At 41.0% G+C, this 16,250-nt stretch overlaps 1 protein-coding gene across 14 annotated transcripts in view; it reads right to left on the bottom strand.

Annotated features, from left to right (window-relative positions):
* The window catches only part of ERC2 (ELKS/RAB6-interacting/CAST family member 2), a 981,570-nt gene that overhangs the window by 944,436 nt on the left and 20,884 nt on the right, over window positions 1-16,250 (bottom strand). For all 14 annotated transcript variants that reach the window (XM_050778490.1, XM_050778492.1, XM_050778488.1 and 11 more), the window contains exon 2: window positions 2,530-3,326. In XM_050778490.1, the coding sequence (XP_050634447.1) occupies window positions 2,530-3,186 (657 nt within the window). In that variant the 5' untranslated portion in view covers window positions 3,187-3,326. The remainder of the gene's footprint in view (window positions 1-2,529; window positions 3,327-16,250) is intronic.

A 16,250-nucleotide genomic window follows, 5' to 3' on the forward strand; every position in this document is an offset into this window, starting at 1 on the left:
TTACTTGTATTAAATATACAGATTAATACTGGAGCTTTCACTGAGTCATATGTCACACAGTCACATTTCACCTACAATACCAAGGTATCCTGTGATCACAGTACAGACCAGAACAAGAAAGGGATAATGGAAGTGCCCTCAAGCATTCACACACTCCTAGCTTATGGCAACATGAGACAGTTAAGTGGAATTATGGATATCACCTATTCTAAACTGAACTAACCCTCATGAAATGGACAAGTGGCGCAAAATGTTTTTAATAAAAGTGAAAAAGGTTTTATATGTCACTAAAATGTATCTCAGTGTATTATTTTGCTCTATCTCATCTACATTTAACTCTTTGTGGATGTCATAGAAGACACATAATACATTGGCAGCATACCGCATCCTGTAATTTATAAATAAATATACATGTATAATTGGGGTCTGTGCTCAAAGATAAATTTAATGAAAGAAGCATGAGATAAGTCACTTTGGAGCTAACAGTTTGGAGCAGAGCTTTCAAACTTTTTGTCCCTGTTTGCACCATTCCTAAACTGCTTTAACCATTTTCCAAAAAATTAAAATGAAGAGAAAACCAGTATAAAACTGGGGGAAAATGTGCATTGTAGAAACAGGTTCATAAAGACTTTATGAACCAGCAAAATCAGAAAGAAGCAGAAATGATACTGAAGAGCATCATTTTAGAGTGAAGAACAAAGCTTTTGGTTCCAACTATGAACCAAAAACTAGCTTTGGCTCTGTTAGATAATCAAGAGGATAAGGTGATTGTTTTCTACACATAGAAGAAGGACAAAAGGCAGATTTTCATATAGATCACAAATGCTTCTACAGGCGCTTAAACTCCAAAGGAGAAGTTGCCAGGGAAACAGTTAGGAGGGTCAGCAGATGACTCCAAGAAAGGCAGAGCACTTCATTAGACCAACATCAAAGCCAGTAACTGGAAAATCACTTGTTCAGTCAACTTAGAGTTATGTCAATTTCCTTCAGAAAGTTAAATAATATCTGGGAATTTTTGAGCCATGTGGTATCACATTCCCTATGCCCTAGCTCTTAGCACTTCTATAAGCACCAACTGCAGATGAAGCTGGGGCCAGGTGTGCAATCCCAGAACTTTGGAATTACTCCTTGAAGCCTGGAGTTCAAGACCAGCCTTGGCAAAATAGCAAGACCTTGTCTCTACAGAAAAAATAATAATTTTAATTGGCAGGCTGTGGTGCTATGTGCCTGTAGTCCCAGCTACTCAGAAAGCTGAGGCGTGGAGGATCATCTGAGCCAGGAGGTCAAGGCTGCAGTGAGCTATGATCAATATCACTACACTCCAGCCTGAGCAACAGAGCAAGACCCTGTCTCTGAAAAAAAAAAAAAAAAGGAGAGAGAGATAGAGAGAGAGAGAGATATGAAGCTGGAGTTTAAACCCAGGTATGTCTGATTCCAAAGTTCTTATAAAAATAGCAGCATTTTAGGAAATAGAGTAGGCATTAAAAAAAAAAAAGAAGAAAATAGCAGCATAAAAAAACAAGCCTGACAGAATAGGTAGGATTTGGGAATGAAGACTGGCTGGGATTGAAAGAGAGGTGGCAGGAAAAGCAGGTTCTGAGAAGGCCACCAGTGGAAGGGAGCAGCAAGAGCAAGGGCATGGCAGTGCAAAACCTTGGGTGTGTGCAGGAATTACCAGGCAGTGATGCAGAAAGCACAGATGTAGAGGGAGGTGGCACAAGAAAAGGCTGGAAATGTTGGCCCAGGCCTTCTGGTAGAAGTGCTATGGGCTCAGTCAAGAAGGTAGACTTTATTCTGGAGGCAATGAGCAATCACTGAGGGCTTTAAAGCAGGAAAATAGCATAACTGCAGATAGACACCAGGAACCTGTTCTTCCTGTGGCATGAAGGATGGATCAAAGAAGAGTATGAAGGTGACTTGCACATAGTTGATAATTAATTAATGCTGAATGGATGAAGGCAAAAACACCAAGTTAAAATTTATTGTGTATCTCTAACAAAGCAAACCCATTTGATCCCATTCCATTTCATATTGTTCAATTTGCTACTTAGAAAACAAACTTCACTCATTCTAGAAGGAAATAATGGTGCTGGTGCTTAAAAATAAAAATCAATTCACCAGTCAAATGTAGCCCTCTAAATGTTGCCGTTAAAGTGTTTGTTCTTACAGAAATTAACATTTTCTTCTTCTATTCAGAAGGAGGTACATCTGAACAGCTGTTGCAACTGCTGAAAAAGAAAACAAAATTAGCCAAGTACAAAAGTTAGGCAATGAGGAGTGATCCTCCCCACCCCACCCCTCTCCCCATCTGCAACCATGTGAAAAGGTTATTGGAAAATAAGGAAATCACAAGCTGTAATGGTATATTTCCTATGCTCTCTCATAGTGTCCAAGTCAAACACATACTAAGCCATAACCTTCTTGATGATGCCAAACTTTCTTCTGCACAGGTCGTGGTACCATCTGCAAAGCATCAACTACTCAGTGAGAAGCCAAGGCTGAAAAATACTGAGATGAGTCATGACCTACCTGATTTTCTTCATGGGAAACCCTCATCTGCTCCTTGAGGACAGACATCCGCGCTGCCTCTTCTTTCCTCAAGACTCTCTCCTTCTTAAGCTCAGGACTCCAGAAAGTCTTAATACTGTTCATGGAAGATCCCAACTTGCTGTCCTTGATGTCGAGCTCTTTCCGGAGGAGGTCATTCTCTCTCTGCAGTTCTTTCAGCTGGGCCTGAAGATCTAACATTGTGCTGTCTCTTACCTGCCTCAACATGGAGGGGACCTGGTGGTGGTGATGATGGGATGAGCCAGTCAGCCCACCATGTTGATCTGTGTATGAAAGGACATCTGTGTGGGAAAGTCCAGCAGAAGCAATATTGGGACTACTACCCATGGCTGTGACACGGCCTCCATATACAGCTCGATTCGTAGCCCTTCCCAGAGTCATAGTGCCCTTTGGGTAAGTTGTTGAAGCCACCCCTTCATGATCACTCAGATACATGGGTCCAGACGTAGCATAGGCTGCATTGAGGGACTGGATATTCTCCATAGACAGAGTCTTGCCTGTTCCTCCACCTCCCCCGCTACTTGTTCTTCGGTGGCCCAAACGAGGGGACCTTGGCAAACGAGGGGATCTGGAAGGGCTACCTTCCAGATTGGTGATTGTTCTTGCACTTCCATACATTTTTCTTGTATTATGAGGTGTTACTGAAGAGAAGAAATGCTATACTAAGTTGGGGTTTGAGCTAATATTTCCACGATTGTCCAGAATTTTCACCGCATTCTTTTCACAGTCCGTACCAGAAAATAACTCCACTCAAAGATCTACAGAGTGAAAAAAAGAATAATTAAAAACAAAATTCTTTAGAACTCTAACTGTATATTTTTAAATATATAAAGATAATAATAGATGAACCTATGTAGATAGGTGATTAATAATAGACAGATAGAAAGAGCCACACCCATAATGTTCATTTAGAAAGAAAAGCAACTCTAAAACTTTACTACTACAGGTGAAAGTTTTATAAATTCCCCCCACCCTGCCCCTAAGCAAGATAAAAATTCTCAAAGTAAAAAATAAGGTCTATTCCTTAGGAAAATGAAGCTCTCAATATTGGTTTGTGCTAAGGTTAGAGTTGGAACCTCCAGAAAATTCCCACGGAATTCCCCATCATGGAGACCTCAGCTATAAAAAGACCCCTCCTTTGGGGCATAACCCCCATACATATGTGGCTTGAAAGTGACTCTGAGAAGCTGTTGCTTCCTGGGATGTCAAATATTTGGTATTCATGTTGTTACCTTCGCCTCCTGTACTCATTACAAACATCACTAATCTATCACAGTCCTCTTTTCCACAGGTTCAGAATTCTTCTCAACACAACACTCTAGATGGCTTACCACTAATCAACTGGCATTGACACATGAATTCAAACCTACTGGCTATCCTGGAGTTAGAAGAAAAAGAGGTAACTCAACCAATGGGATGCCTAAACACATAGCCAGATCCTCAATGATATTACCAGAGAAAACAACAGTCCTATCTCATTTCCCTTTCACACATATCTTTCAGGCTGTCCTCTTGAGAATTATTTCCCATTTCGGTTGACCTTAATATTCATATTAACCACTTCATGTCTGTACAGAAATGGCAAAGGAGAAGAAGTTCCCATCATGGTTACTGAAGTATATTAGTGAAGATTTTATGTAGCGGGGTTACAGCATTGTGAGTATCCCTTCAATTTTAGCACCCATATGGCCTTAATGGGGTGCATTATGGCCTCCTGTTCTTCCTCTCAGGAAGTCTTTACTGTATTTTATTTTTCTTCAGCTTTACAACAATAAGAGATCTTACAATACCATCTAGTATTGTAAGAAATAAGATGATGTTTATAAAACACCTAGTTTTGTACCTAGTATCAAATAGTCAATAAATAAATTTTGAAGGTAAATGTCTCAATGAGATAAGTACATTAATAGCAATATACAGGGGTATCTTTTATTTTCACCTGCCTTTCCCCTCTCCCAAATACACACTTTCTGATAATACTGTCACTATTTTCCTTAGAGAAATTGTTCCAAACCCGCTATTCACAGTTCATTGGGTTTAGGTAAGGTTGACTCCCTTCACTCTACCATCCTGGATGGTGCAAGGGGTGAGAACATGACCCACACCTGGTCAACCATCATATTGTATCCTCCAGACATGGTAGCTAGTTTAGTGATGGGCATGTGACCCACATTGGTCCAACAAGACTCCATACTATGATTCTAGTGGGAACAGCTGGGAAAGATAAGCTCTTCTTCAGCTGGAATTCCTTACTTTCAAGATAGAGCTGTGAGTATTACAATGTGGAAAGGGCCTCCCTGAGGGTGAAGAGAATACAAAGGGAACCAGAGCTAAACTTCAAAGAGTGTGAAACCAGGTGACATCACTTCATACTCCAGATCCAGGAGTCATAGAAGTTATCATCATCTATCATCTATACATCTGTTCCCCGGCCATTTTAGTTACATGTGCCAGGTGACTGATTGCATTAAAGCTCCCAATTTTTTACTCCTTTTTTTATGTATGTCTTGGCAGTGTTTTCCCAATGTGATGCTGGGTTCAGTCATGTGACTTTATTTGTCCAGGAAGGTGATAACAAATGTGAAGTAAGCAGATGCCTTAAGCAACACGTATGTTTACTCTCTTGCTCATTTTCCTCCACCATAGCAATTAGAATATTCCCAATCTAGCCTGATGGAAGATGAGAAATATAAAATAGAACCAAGTTGTCCTAGCCAACAGCCAAGCAGCCCCAAGATGTGTGAGCAAGCCCAGCCAAAGTCAGCAGAACTACCTAGCCAACAAGACACTGCCTACAGGGGGCATGAGCGAGCCCAGCTGAGATCAACTAAACACCACACTTATGCACTTGATAAATGCTTCTTAGTATGTCACTGATGTTTTGTGGTTGATTGTTTTGCCACATTACAGGATCAATGGATAACTGATGCATTTGTCTATAAATTTCCTTTTTGCTACATTGAATTCTAGATGAGATTTCTGTCACTTACACTGACACATACAATATGAAAAAATGTTTTCTATAAAGGTTTCCCCTTTCCCTAAAGAGGTCTTTAAAAATTATACACCTGTTTCTAACTAAAGAACTTCATTTCAAATGTTTATGTTGCTCAGGGCTTAATTTTGTTTTTCTTGGAAATACACAAAAACCATTTTGTATCTAAGATTTTTACATGAATAATCTATAGTGTAAAAAAGAGGGGATCAATAGTTCTAACATAAGAATTCAGTGACATAAATGATGAGAGAGACAGTGGAATAAGGGAACAGGCAGTTATATGAATATTTAATAAGACAGAAAGATGTTCATGACATATTGGTGGCAGGGGGAGCAGACAACAAAACAATTTTGTGATTTACTCACACTGTTATAAAACACACAAATACACACACAATCACCAGCAGAGAAGGCTGGAATGACACACATCAAAATGTTATCAGCGGTAGAATTCCAAGAGGTTTTCATTTTCTTTTCATTTGCATACTCTAAATTTTCTACAATTGAAACTGACCCAATTGTCCCAAAGAGCTGATGTTAATGGTTTCTTTGAAAAAACAGATAAATCGACCTCCCAGTTTTAAAACTTGAGAAAGTTGCATTTGTCTTATCTGAGTTCCTTTCTAAGGAAACCAACCATCAGGGCTCCCAGATAGTGTCAAGGGGCTCAAACTCACCAGATCACTGCATTTGGACAATGAGACGTCAGACCCCTCATCTGTCATAATTGCCTTGCCCTATCTACTTCCTGTTGACCAACTCCTCTTCCTTATCCCTCTCTATTTCCTGTTTTTCCACTCATGATTACATTTCTTTCCTGCTATATAAACACTTATGTTAGTCAGTCAAGGAGATGGATTGGAAACTGATCTCCCATCTCCTCAGCTGCAGCACCTGATTAAAGCCTTCTTCTCTGGCAATACTTATCTCAGTGATTGGCCTTCTATGCAGCAAGCAGCAGGACCTGGACTGAACCTCTGGTGTTTTGGGAACATAATAATGATATATACTTTTGTTATTTAAAAAAATGATTTTCTTTCTATGGTTCCAACAGTTAAATGAATGTATCTTTTCTGTGCTTAGAATCTAGATGTCCAGGTTCTAACTGGGCCACCACTTACAGAGATGTCTTCCTAGAAAAAGTGATGAAACCTAACTTGTCTTCCTCTATCTGCTCCCTTTATATCTAGAGATACACACTTCTAGATAGATCTGTGACTAGGCTTGAGGTCCCTGAACACCATAAAATTTACATCCACACAGATTTAATCTTCAGTGAATTTACCTGCCTACCTGGCCAAGGCTTTGGAGAATTGCAATAACCAACAAACAAAAAGTTAGTTTGCTCCCTTTGGAAACACACACACGTAACATATAACATGAAAAGATGTATTATCATATTTGAAATAATGTTTCCTTATTTAAAAAGCAATATACATTGCCACTGGCCCATAGATTTCTTGGGTTCTCCTTTTCTAGGTTTAATACCAGATGTCTGCTAGTATCATAGATAGATTGAGAAGCTTTCCATTTTTCATATGTTCTGGAACAGTTAGCATAATGCCAGTCTTCTCGATTCCTGAAATGTTTTGTAGAACACGCACATAAAACTGAATGGGCTTGGCAGGGCATGTTGACTCCTGCTGTAATGTCAGCTACTGAGGAGGCTGAGGCAGGAGGATTGCTTGAGGACAGAAGTTCAAGACCAGTCTGGGCAATATAGCAAGACCCTGTCTCTAAAAAAAATGTTTTTTTAATTAGCCCAGTGTGGTGGCATGTGCCTGTAGTCCCAGCTACTTGGGGAGAGTGAAGCAGGAGGATCACTTGAGCCCAGGAGTTTGAGGCTACAGTGAGCTGTGACTGCACCACTGCACTCCAGCCTGGGCGACAGAGGGAGAGACCCAGTCTCTTTAAAAGAGCAAAAAAACACAGAATGAGATTAGTTGCTGATTATCTTTTAATTTTTTCACTATGTTTACTGGTCTATTTGGGTTCGCTACCTATTTTGTGTCAATTATCATTAAAACATCTCTTCACAGTCTATTCCACGTATATTTTTCAGTCTTATTGGCATTGCTTTGTATAACTTTTCTTTAAAAAATTTTAAGTCATCTTCAGTTATGTCCCCATCTCATTTCCAATGTTGTTTGTGTTTTTTCTATTTCCGTTGATGACAATACGACAAATGTTTCTCTATTTTCTTAGAGTTTCAATGATATAGCCTTTGGTTTTATTGATGTATTTTACTGCATCTTGTTTTCCATTTCATTGATATCTCTCTATCTTTAATAAAATTTCTACTTCCTTTATATTATTTTTGCCCTTTGCATTGAATGTTCATTTCTCTGTAATCACATTTCCTAATGAATGCATATAAGATTATACACATGGCTGCATATTCCAGAATTGTATGTATAAACCCTTACTGTCATTTGTAAATACCTTGCTGTTTTTATTTTTGAAATTTTTCTATCCCAGGAATTATTGAGAATAATATATTTAAATGTCAAAGTGGACAGAAATGTTGTGGTAAAACTTTCTGGTTCACATTCTGTAGCATTGGGATCATAAAATGTAACACATATATTTTCCAATCTTTGAAATTTGTCAAGACTTTCTAATTGGCTTATTCGTTTTCTTAAATATTAAAACAACTAATAGATTATTACAGAAAATTTAGAAAACACAACTATGCATAAAGCAGAAAATGAAAACACTCTCAATCCTGTCACTCATAGATAACCTCTGTTAACAAGTTAGCATGATACCAGTCTTCCCTATTCCTGAAATGTTTTGTAGCACACACACATAAAACTGAATGCAGCCAGGTGCGGTGGCTTATGCCTGTAATCCTAGCACTTGGGGAGGCCGAGATGGGCGGATCACACAATCAGGAGATCGAGACCATCCTGGCTAACACGGTGAAACCCTGTCTCTACTAAAAGTACCAAAGATTAGCTGGGCGTGGTGGCGAGCAACTGTAGTCCCAGCTACTCGGGAGGCTGAGGCAGGAGAATGGAGTGAACTCAGGAGGTGGAGCTTGCAGTGAGCCGAGATCGCGCCACTGCACTCCAGCCTGGGCAACAGTGCAAGACTCCATCTCAAAAAAAAAAAAAATGAATGGGCTTGGCAGGACATGTTGACTCCTGCTGTAATCCCAGCTACTCAGGAGGCTGAGGCAGGAGGATTGCTTGAGGACAGCAGTTCAAAACTAGCCAGTATGTATTATGTTACTTCCAATTCCTTTTAAGTGTGTGTGTGTGTGTGTGTGTGTGTAGTTTTAGACAAAGTCAGACAATATAAAGACTACATAAATCAAACTATATAAATACTATATAAAGTCTTGTATTTTCCTTTTCCTCCATGTTTTATCTTAACGTCATCTCCATTTCCCACTTAACATAGATGCCGCAAAATATTTTTATAAAACATGATTTTTAACAGACACTATGAGTCCCCAAAGATGGTCATCAAAATTCGTCTCCTTCCTATACAGAATTGCCTCTAGTTCCATCAGTTCCATCAAGAAATTGATTCTATTTCCCTTGTCCTTGAATCTGGACTGGCCTTGTGACCCGCTTAGACCAAGAAATGTAGTAGAAGTGACACTGTTCCAGCTCTGAGTCTAACCCTAAAGAGGCCTGACAGTTTCTGGTTTCGCTCTCTTAAAACTCAGCCGCCATGGTGCAAGGAAGTCCAAGCTATCTTGCTAAAATGAGGAGCCACACAGAACAGCCCTGGAAGATGAAACACCACATAGAGAGAGAGGCCACATGAAGGAGAACCAAAGCACCCAGCCAAGAGTCAGCACCAAAACACCAATCCAGTGAGACAAGCTAACTTGGAGCTTCCAGCCCGGCCCAGCCACTGTCTTCAATCAGCTGCATGAATAACAGCCATCACTATATGTAACAAGACCACCAATTAACCCACTGAATGGTGGGAAGTAATAAATTATTATTTAAAGCCCCCCTCCAAGTTTTACAGATTTTTGTTACACAGCAAAATAACTGAAACAGTCACTTAATGCGTCATTGAGTAGCTCTCTAATCATTTATTTAACTAATCACCTACTATAGAACACTTAGGTAATTATTTTTAAATGGAAATATCATAATTTTTTGATTGATAAAGCTTTATGATATTCTGATTGATAAAGCTTTTCAATGTTCTGTTTGAGCAATATTCAGATTGATAAGCTCTTAATTCCTTAGGATAAATTCTTTTTTTTTTTTTTTGAGACAGAGTCTTATTGTGTCTCCCAGACTGGAGTGCAGTGGCACAATCTCAGCTCACTGCAACCTCCACCTCCCAGGTTCAAGCTAATTTTGGTATATTTAGTAGAGACGGAATTTCACCATGTTGGCCAGGCTGGTCTCAAACTCCTAACCTCAAGTGATCCACACGCCTTGGCCTCCCAAAGTGCTGGGATTACAGGTGTGAGCAACCATTCCCGGCCTTCCCTAGGATAAATTTTGAAAGAATTATAAAATAGAAAGGAAACAGCTGGACACAGTGGCGTGTGCCTGTAGTCCCACTGCTTGCGAGGCTGAGGCAGAAGGAAATTTTGAGCCCAAGAGTTCAAGACTAGCCTAACAAAGTGAGAACCCATCTCTATAAAATTAATTAATTTTTTAAAAATCAAAATGCAACAATTTATACTCACATCCTTACTCTTGACTCTCCTTCACAGCTTCTACTCTACTCTCAACATATCCCAGAAGCCACCATCTCCTCTTGAGGCCACAAAAAAATCCCCGAATTACCAAACTCAGGACTTCAGCACTACATATTCAGTAAATACACCTTAAGAAATATTTTTAATTTATTTTTAAGACAGAGTATCACTCTTGTCACCCAGGCTGGAGTACAGGGGCACGATCTTGCTTCACTGCAATCTCTGCCTCCCAGGCTCAAGTGATTCTCGTGCCTCAGCCTCCCAAGCAACTGGAACCACAAGCACACACCATCTCACCTGGCTAATTATTGTATTTTTTGTAGAAACGGGGTTTTGTCATGTTGCCCAGGCTTGATCTTGAACTCCTAAGCTCAAGTGATCCACCCACCTCAGCCTCCCAAAGTGCTGGGATTACAGGCATGAACCACCGTGCCCAGTCAAGAAGTATTTATTAAGTACCAACATTGTGCTACTCCAGCTCTGCCTTAGACCAGTACTTCCTGAACAGTCTGACAAATGTTCAGATAAACAAGGCTACTGAGGTTTTCCTTTTAACCCAAGATGTCTCAGAGACTTTCAGGACACTCATACATATTGTGACTATCCCAAAATTAAGTATATAATATAGTTTTTCCAAAATTTATTTGACAACAGAATCCTCTTCCCTTCAGAATACCTGAAAACATTTCACTGAACACTTGAATTTACTCATGCAATAAATATTTTTTAAGCATCAGCTTAACTCCCACTGTTGAATGCTGGGAATAAGGCAGCAATTGAGACAGACACAGCTTCTGACTGTGGGAAGTTTGGTCCCTGGAATGGACTTTCTCCGTAAGAGCTTTCTTCACCTCAGATATAACAGGATTTGAGAGGAAGATGATTACAGGACTAGGCACTGCTTTAAGGGCAGGGACATGAAATCAACCCCAATCAGAATTGACCTCTAACAGGAAAAGATAGAAGATCAAAATAATGACGGGTTGAAGTTTCAGCCCTACTAGGCCAGGAAACAAATGTAATTCTGTATTTATTTTTCACACTTTGACAAAGAAGCCAGATTGTTAAAAGGAATACAAGTCAGCCATTGACAGGCTGCAGTAAGAGGCTGCGGAAACACATTGTTGCTTACACCACCAAGATCACAGTGGACAAGAGATTATGTTCAATTCCACCAAACTTATCAAATCAAACAGGAAATTCACAGACCATCAAAATGGTAAAAGGATCATGTCTTCACCACTATACATCTGCTTCTTAACAATAAATTTTAGTTAGTGGCATAGGCTCACCACTATTTGGGAATTAGTTTCTCCCACAAAATTTATAAAGAGCAGGGGTGGTTTCCTGGGACCATTTCACCCCTGGCTGCAGCACATAGAGTGATACCAATTTCATGGAACAAGGAAAGAATCAGTTGACAACATAAAGCAAAGGCTGGTCCCCATGGCTGTCATGTCCCCCTAAGCCTCATAATTCCTACTTGTTCTACTGAGTCACTCACACACAGTCGCGCCCCCCCACCCCGCCATGCCCCACCTGGCTGTGTTTCATCTCCCAATATATTTTAAGGAACTTGTTTTGACACTCGTGGTTTTTGTTTTTGTTTTTGGTTGTTGTCTCCTAATTTCTCATCTGTCCTGATTTTTTTCTAATTCTATAAAATGAATCTCTGAGAAAGAGCGAAAAGATCAACTTTATTCAGCAATCAATAATGCAATCATGTCTTCCATTGCCCATTACTGACTTAAAGAAAATTATTTTTAAGCTTTTCCACCCACCTATAAATGCATTTTAGGAAAAAAGGTAGCAGTTAAGATCTTTTAAGATCTTACAGTTTCAAATACTTATTATAAAGCCAAGACAGGTTCAGTCATTGGACTTTTCTGTGAACTCTTTAAAAATACCTGCTATTCTTGGCCGGGCGCGGTGGCTCACGCCTGTAATCCCAGCACTTTGGGAGGCCGAGGCGGGTGGATCACGAGGTCAGAAGATCGAGACCATCCTGGCTAACATGGTGAAACCCCGTCTCTACTAAAAATACAAAAAACTAGCCGGGCGAGGTGGCGGGCGCCTGTAGTCCCAGCTACTTGGAGGCTGAGGCGGGAGAATGGCGTAAACCCGGGAGGTGGAGCTTGCAGTGAGCAGAGATCGCGCCACTGCACTCCAGCGTGGGCGACACAGCGAGACTCCGTCTCAAAAAAAAAAAAAAAAAAAAAAAATACCTGCTATTCTTATATGTTTGTGATGTGCAACTGTAAGAAGGGTAAATTATTAATTAGATCAAACTGTGTACAGAAACAAACAAATGTTGCTGACATCAAAAAAATTTATAACACCCGAGAAATTAGTTGCTCATCACCCTTCACTTTAAAAGCACCTCATGAATAAAATTCAAAGTCCAAGGGTAAGTTTCGCTTATGGCTCAAACAAAACAAAAGATGGCTTCATGAACCTATAAAAATGCTTTCTCTAATTGCATATGGATTCATAAATAAGACATACACTCATCCACTCACCCTCTTAAAAGGTTTAAGGACTCTTGAACTATAAGCTCAGAAGGGAAAAGGCAGGGGAGAACCTCGATTCCTGTCTAACTCAAGTATCTCAGACTATCATGGTCTGGAACGGTCTATTTTAAGACAAAAGCACTTCCTGCTATCTGCTCTAAATTAGGTTAAGTTTATTTCCACAGATCTCAGCCTCAGCCCATCACCTAAGGCCTGCTGACAGACCGTGTGAGCTGAGATCATCAGTATCTCCCAAGATTTTGCCAACTTAAAATATCCTTTTTTTTCTAATCAGCATCCCTAACTTTTCCAAAATTCTGTGTCACAGACTACTAATTCTAAAAACCTTTCTAAAGGAAGACACAATGAAAAACAGATCTCAAACAAGCAGTGGCCGCCCAGGAGCCAGATGTTACCTGCAGATGTGCTGTGTATAGCTAGCACAGTGTTGTTTAGAATTTCTATTAATAGTTGCCAACAAAGATAGACATTTCACATTAAAATCCAGATTCTGACATTTCCTTAAAAATCTGAAAATCTAACAATGTCAGGCTCACCTTTCTACATGGCAATAACTGGTTGGAGCAACCAGCAGCTGCCCCTTCAAGAGAGGACATGCACCCTCCAGTTTGCCACAGTCCCTTCCACTCCCTATTATCTTATATTCAGTCTGATTCCTTTTCTGCCTGCTTCCTCAATAGGTATTTACATTTTTTACCACTCTACTCACATATAAAATCTTAAACAATTCATTCTTTCACCATCAACTTCCAATCCTTTACCAAATCTTATTCATTCTACCTCCAAAATTGCTCTTGAATCTTCTCCGTTGTTTCCACTGCTCTTGAACCAATGTGACTCCTGCATAAGCTACTTCATACCTCCTAAAGCTTCTCCTCTTATCATCCTCTACTCTTATTTCCAAAATATCAGCTAAACTGTTTTAAGATACAATTACAATCACAAAATATCTCCCCTTACCCACTTAAAACCCTTTGAAAGCTTCCCATTGCTCTGTGGACAAGACCAAAACGCTTCCCACGGCCTGAGGCCCTACAGGATCTGAGCACTGCCAACAGCCCCCGCCTCCTCTCTTGCCACTCTCTCCTTCACAGACTCTGACAGGGTCTTCTTCCTGCTGCTCCAGTGCATCAAGTCCCTTCCTGTCTCAGAGCCTTTACTCCTGCTGTTCTCTTTGCAGGGCTAATTCCTATTATTTCCTATTCCATCACTTAGATGATAGTTTCAATAGCACACCCTCTACAAGGTCTATCCCATTCAAATCAGGTGTCTCAGTTACATTCTTTCAAAGCATAATGCTTTTTTTTTTAAATCATGGTATGAAAGACATGCTATCTTTTTTCTAAGAGAACCTGACTGGCCAAGGGTCATCCCAATGGCCGTCTTGTTTAGGTTAAAGTAGAGTTGGACTAGGTAGCCTAAATCCTCTGGTGAAGGTATAAGGAAACCTTTCATAACCCAATTGAGGCTGCCCCTTCTCAGATCCCTGGTTTGGAAAATGTGAAATCTTGTAGGTGGCTTTATGCACAATGATCCAGGAAACTTCAGGGAGGGAAGTCACTGACACCCCAGTCCTAGGTGCCCAGGATTCAGAGTAAGTGAGATCTATGGGAAGAAATTAGCATAGTTCCACCAGACCTAGAGTTCCCAGAAATAAAATAATTACTTCAAGATAGAAGTCCAGGTTGGTGATTGGGACTCAGGACGAGTGACCCAGTAGCCATGGAGAAGCCCCTATGGACAAAGTGTGTGGGTAAGGCTAGAAGCTTCTGGAGACCCCGCCATACCATATGGAGCCTTACGTGGGGCACAAAACTGTGCACACGGCTGTAACTCATGAGGAAGGCTATGTATCCTAGTTGGGCTTCCCCACAGGCAGATGCTGAGATAAGGATGTGAGTGTAGGCGGTTCATTTAGAAGGTATTCCCAGAAAGTACTGAGAGGACAATTTGGAACTAAAACAAGGAAGTGAAGGAAGTCAATAGAGGGCACATTTTCTTTTCTTTTCTTTCTTTTGAGACGGGGTCTCCCTCTGACGCCCAGACTGGAGGGCACTGGCAGGATCTCGGCTCACTGCAACCTCCGACTCCCAGGTTCAAGCCATTCTCCTGCCTTGGCCTCCCGAGTAGCTGGGATTACAGGCGCCCGCCACCACACCGGCTAATTTTTGTATTTTGGGGTAGAGACAGAGTTTCATCATGTTGGCCAGGCTGGTCTCGAACTCCTGACCTCAAGTGATCCTCCGGCCTCAGCCTCCCAAAGTGCTGGGATTACAGGCGTAAGCCACCACATCCGGCCGAGGGTGCATTTTCAAGAAAGTTTCTGCTGCAAGCAACTGGAAGGAGCTTCGAGAGACAGTGGAGAACCGGCCTCATAGGTGCGCCTCCGGAAGGGCAAGAAACTCCATCATGGGCTGAGGGATGCTCACCTGGCTCTCCCAAGTGAAGCCGAAGAGAAAGCCCTCATGTTCCCATACAGGCCATGAGCGCTGAGGAGATGCAGGTGGGGCACCAATAGCATCCGCTACACCCCACATGGCACACTGTGTCTGAGCTTGGCCACAGGGGATGGGTTGGCCTTCCCTTGCAGGACCACAGAGTGGGGACCACAGAGGGCACGCACAGCATCTTTCAGTCCGAGGGAGATCAGCCTCAACAGCGACACCTTGTGGCATCAAGATGTAATCATGTGATGGACTAGTCGGACAGATCCATCTCCAGATGTGGATATGGGATTTATATCTATATCCCGCTCGCTTTGGGGCTGTGGAAGCCCGAAGCAGTAGGGAGGAGAGGAAAGAGAGGGAGACGGGGAGAATTGGGGAAGGTTGGGAAGGAGCTCTAGTGGAGAGATTCGGAACTTCCAGCTAAACTGGCAGATGGGTTCCATCATTCTGGATTTAATTTGGACAAATGAAACTGGGAGCAAGGGTTGTTTATTTTTAATATATTGTAATATATTAATCTTAGTATATATGTTACAATATTTATAAAATATAAACATTATATGTATTATTTACATTAAATATCTAATTTTAATATATTCTCTTTTCATTTATTTTTATAAACTTTTGATTAAAGCATAACATATATATGATGAAGGTAGATGTTAATTGCACAGGTTAATTGATATTTTTTTTGAGACAGAGTCTCGCTCTGCCACCCAGGCTGGAGTGCAGTGGTGTGATCTCGGCTCACTGCATCCTCTGCCTACTGAGTTCAAGCGATTCTCCTGCCTCAGCCTCTCGAGTAGCTGCGATTACAGGTGCCTGCCACCATGCCTGGTGAATTTTTGTATTTTTAGTAGAGATGGGGCTGTGCCATTTTGTTCAGTCTGGTTTTGAACTCCTGACCTCAATTGATCCACCCACCTTGGCCTCCCAAAATGCTAGGATTACAGGCATAAGCCACTGCGCCCAGCCTGCACAGGTTAATTTTTATATAGTGAGCACACCTGTGTTACCACTGTCTAGGC

This window comes from Macaca thibetana, chromosome 2 (genome assembly GCF_024542745.1).
Source record: "Macaca thibetana thibetana isolate TM-01 chromosome 2, ASM2454274v1, whole genome shotgun sequence".
In the NCBI taxonomy this organism is placed as follows: Eukaryota; Metazoa; Chordata; class Mammalia; order Primates; family Cercopithecidae; genus Macaca; species Macaca thibetana.